Raw genomic sequence first — 4,746 nt, 5'->3', positions numbered from 1 at the left:
CAAAGGCTTGACTAGATTTTGGCACTCCTCACTCAGCAAGGACAACACATGGATGACATGGAAAATGCCATAAGAGGATGACAAGATGAGGAGGAAGAGTGCAGAGAAGTTTTGTGTTAGTAGGAAGAAGCACAGAAGAAAAGAGAGGAGGACCAATTGATTGAGGTTTAGAGGAAGCAAGAGGAAGATCGAAGGGTTGAAGACCAACAGAAGGAAGAAGCTAACCATAGGATGGCTGGGCTAGTTCATGATAGGGTCCAAATTGTAGAAGATCTCAGCAAGGACCTAAAAAAGGTTACACCTCCTACCTTTAATCGTAAGACTACAGGTGAAGAAGCAAAAGCTTGGATAGCCACCATGGAAAAGTACTTTCATGTTCGTAATTTTACTAGGAAGTCCAGAGTAGTATGGGCTACCGTTTAGTTGGTTGATGAAGTAGCAACATGGTGGGAAAATGTAATGGCTGAGAAGAAATTGCAGCATGGTGAGATATCATGGGATGAATTCTTGCAACAATTCCATAAGCAATGGTTACCTCAACTATTTTATGACAAGAAGGCATCAAAGTTCTATAAGCTAATTCAAAGAGTCATGTCAATCACACAGTATCATGAATAATTTTTCCATCTAGTTCATACTTACCTCAGTACCAGAATGATGACTTTTTTAAGACTCACAAGTTTGTCATGGGGTTGCACCCAAAAATCTATAATGAGGTGGAGATGCACAAGCCAGAGTCTATGGACTATGCACTGAGAAAGGCATTGAGACATGAACAATGGTTGAAAGATATAGCTCCAATAAAAGCCTACAATAACCAATATTTCAAGAGAAAATTCTAGGATGATAACAAGAAATAGGGTGGTTGAAAGTAGATGAATAACATGAAAGGAAAGGGACAAGAAGAATCACAAAAGGGTAATAATAGGAATTTCCAAGATCAGAACAAGGGTAGAGGAGGTAACAACAACAAGAATAACAATGGTGGCAATAATAGGAACTAGAATAGGAATGATAAATCAACAGCTCAAATAGGACCTCATGATGGTTGCTTTGTATGTGGAGGTAATTACTATGTGGCTAGATGCCCTCAGAGGAGTTCACCTAGCAATGGACTGAAGGTTCAACACTAGATCTATGCAGCTATGGACCATAGGCAAGTAGAGTTTCAAGTAGCTCCTTTGCAATTGACTGGTAAGCTCTGTAGTTGTGAAGTCTCTATTTTGATTGATACTAGTGCTACAGAGTCTTTTGTAGATCCTAGTGTAGTAGCTAAACTTCCAATTAGAGCTGGTTACATAGAAAACCCCTAGTTACTTGAGTATAGAAATCAGACAGAGCGTCAAGTAGAGCAATGTCTATCCTATAGTGAGTTAGAACTTCCAACTTTTCACATGCAAGTAAATTTATATGTAGCTCCACTTGGGTCATACGATGTCATACTTGGCATAAATTGGTTTACTAAGCATAAGGCTATAGTAAATTGTGAGGATAAGCTAGTTGAATGCTTGGATGACTTTGGAAATCTAGTAGTAGTGAATGGGATTAAGAGGCCGATAGTGCTTAGACATATTTCAGCTATGTAGTTTAAGAAGGCTAAGAGGAAGGGTTGTTAGCTTTTTTTTTTCACATATTAAAGATCTTGAAGATCCTATATCTTCCATAGAGGATTATCCAATATTGCAAGAGTTTTAGGATGTCTTTCCTGAAGATTTACCTGAGTTACCACCTAAGAGAGAGTTTGATTTCTTTATTGATATTAAGCTAGGAGCTGAGCCATAATCTAAGGAACCTTATAGGATGACCACCACCGAGATGCATGAACTCAAGGTTCAATTGCAAGAGTTTCTGGACAAAGGGTTTATACATCCAAGCGTGCCACCATGGGGAGCATCGATGATTTTCGTAAACAAAAAGGATGGAACCTTGCACCTATGCATTGATTACAAGATGTTAAACAAGGTTACCATAAAGAATAGATATCCACTTCCATGAATAGATGAAATTTTTGATAAGATGAAGGGAGCTAAGGTATTTTCAAAGATAGATCTACAATCTGGGTATCATCAACTATAGATTAAGGACAAAGACATAGCTAAGATAGCTTTTAGAACATGGTACGGGCATTATGAATTTGTAGTTTTTCCTTTTGGTCTTATGAATGCACCTGCAACATTCATGAATCTTATGAACGGTGTGCTCCGCGATTGTCTGGATAAGTTTGTTGAAATCTTCATTGATGACATTCTAATTTATTCAAAATCCATGAATGAGCATGAGGAGCACTTGCGTATTGTCTTGTAGCACCTTCGTGATAGGAAGTTGTATGCGAAGCTTACTAAGTGCACATTTTATCAGAAACAAATTCACTACCTTGGGCACATCATCAATGCTGATGGAGTTTCAGTAGATCCTTCCAAGATTAGGGCTATTCTTGAATGGCTGGTTCCTTAGAATGTGAGTGAAATTCAGAGCTTCAAGGGTTTGGCAGGCTATTATCAGAAATTCATTGAGGGATTTTCAAAAATTGCAGCACTTATTACCTCACTACAATGGAAAGGGAAGAGATATGTATGGACTGATGAGTGTGATAGAGATTTTTAGTTGTTGAAATAGAAACTCACCTCCGCTCCTATTCTTGTGATTCTCGATCCTAATGGGCATTTAGCCGTGATAACCGATGCTTCAAGTGATGGTTTAAGTGGAGTTTTGATGCAAGAAGGTAGAGTTGTATCTTATGAGTCTTGTAAGCTAAAACAACATGAGGTTAATTATGCACCTCATGATCTTGAGTTGGCTTCCATTGTTCATGCATTGCAGATGTGGAGGCATTACCTTATTGGTAAACTGTTTGAGCTAAAAATAGATCATATGGGTTTGAGATACATCTTTACTCAACTGAATTTGAATGCCAGATATAGGTATTGGCTCAAATTCTTCAGTGAATATGATTTCAATTTTGAGTACATTAAGGGTAAAGAGAACAAGGTGGCTGATGCCCTCAGTAGGAGAGGACATATATTTGTTATATCTACTACTAGAACATGACTAAAAGAGAATTTTATTGAAAACCTCACAGGTGATGATCATTATGAGATGGTTAAAACTGCATTGTACACTAATCCATCTGATCACCATTTTGATAGATAAAATTTTGACATAGAGGGTCTTCTAAGATATCAAGGTCGTATGTATATTCCCACCTGTGCAAGGTTGAGGAAAATTGTAATGGAGGAAATACATAGTACTCCTTATTCAGGTCACCCTGGAGTGACTAAGATGGTTGCAGATATGAGGCCACTTTATTTTTGGCCAGGGTTAAAGGATGATGTGACTACTTTTGTTGCCCAGTGTTTAGAATACTAGCGAGTTAAGGTTGAGCATATTCATCCAGCTAGATTTTTGTACCTTCATGACATACTAGAGTACAAATGGCAAGTGATTTCTATGAATTTTATACAGGGTCTACCTATGACTAGGTGGGGGCATGATGTTATATTAGTTGTGGTTGATAAGTTGACCAAGGTAGCACATTTTATACCAAGGAGTTTGAACGATGGATCATTAGCATTGGCCAAGAAGTTTGTGCAAGAGATATTCAGGCTACATGGTGTACCTGAGACTATCATCTCTGATAGGGACATGAGAATGACATCAAGGTTCTGGATGACCTTGAATGCTTCACTAGGGACTTAGTTAAATTACTTATCATCCATAGGTTGATGGCCAGATAGAAAGGGTGAATTAGGTTGTAGAAGATTTACTTCGTATATATTGCATGGATCATTAGTATAAGTGGGAAGAATAACTACCTTTGGTTGAGTTTGTATATAATAATTCTCACCATGTATCTCTGGGAATGGCTCCTTTTGAGGCACTTTATGGGCATAAATGTCGCACGCCTATCAGTTGGGATAGGGTGGAGGATCGAATTGTGATTGGTCCTAAGATGCTCAGGGAGATGGAAGAACAGATGGTTATGATTTGTGCTCGTCTAAAGGAAGCTATAGATAAGCAAAAGAGTTATGCAGATAGGAAGCATACTTTTAGACAGTTTCAGGTTGGGGACAAGGTTTTCCTGTGCGTGCATCCACATAAGAATTCAATCTCTTTTGGCAAGTCTTATAAGCTTATGCTGAGATATGTTGGACCTTTTGATGTTTTGGAGGTCATAATTCCTATGGCTTACCAACTTGCTCTACCACCAGCTTTGGTCCATATCCATAATGTTTTTCATGTTTCATTGTTGAAGCCATATCATCCTGATGTGTCTCATATTCTTGATTGACGTGCCTTGCAGGTTTAGGATCAGGGGGTGGTGCAGGTGTTACCTACCCGCCTCATGGATGAGCACACTATTTGAGTGCATGACTAAGACATCTTGTAGTATAAGGTCCAATGGGACCAGTTCTCTGTTGATAGTGCTACATGATAGGATGTTGATGATATGCATCAGTGTTTTCCACATCGTTTTACTTAGATCAATAGTTTTTATTGCTATTGTAGTTACTTTATGTTATGTTGAACAATGGATGTTGATGGACATTGGGTTGATGTCTCTTCCTAGTGGGGAGGGATGTCACGACTCAAATTTTGACATACTTTTTATTCAGACTTATTATATTGATTGACCTTTTGACTATGACTATGTATGATTCAACTTGAGTCGAATACCTTTATATATATATATATTTTTTAATGACTTTACTATTTGATGATATTAGATGGATACATTTTATTTGTTGT

The 4,746-nt window shown here is 38.0% G+C and overlaps 1 protein-coding gene across 1 annotated transcript; it reads left to right on the top strand.

The window, feature by feature from the left end:
- The first annotated feature begins 3,859 nt into the window (after positions 1 to 3,859).
- On the top strand, positions 3,860 to 4,288 carry LOC149557385 (uncharacterized). Its single transcript, XM_089830271.1, has one exon. It carries the CDS (start codon positions 3,860 to 3,862, stop codon positions 4,286 to 4,288), a length of 429 nt encoding a protein of 142 aa, XP_089686397.1.
- Positions 4,289 to 4,746: the final 458 nt, after the last annotated feature.

Source organism: Cupressus sempervirens, chromosome 5 (genome assembly GCF_028749045.1).
Source record: "Cupressus sempervirens isolate cs-2001-9-10 chromosome 5, ASM2874904v1, whole genome shotgun sequence".
In the NCBI taxonomy this organism is placed as follows: domain Eukaryota; kingdom Viridiplantae; phylum Streptophyta; class Pinopsida; order Cupressales; family Cupressaceae; genus Cupressus; species Cupressus sempervirens.
The sequence above is the reverse complement of the archived record's forward strand: the minus strand, read 5'-3'. Positions and strand labels throughout refer to the sequence as shown.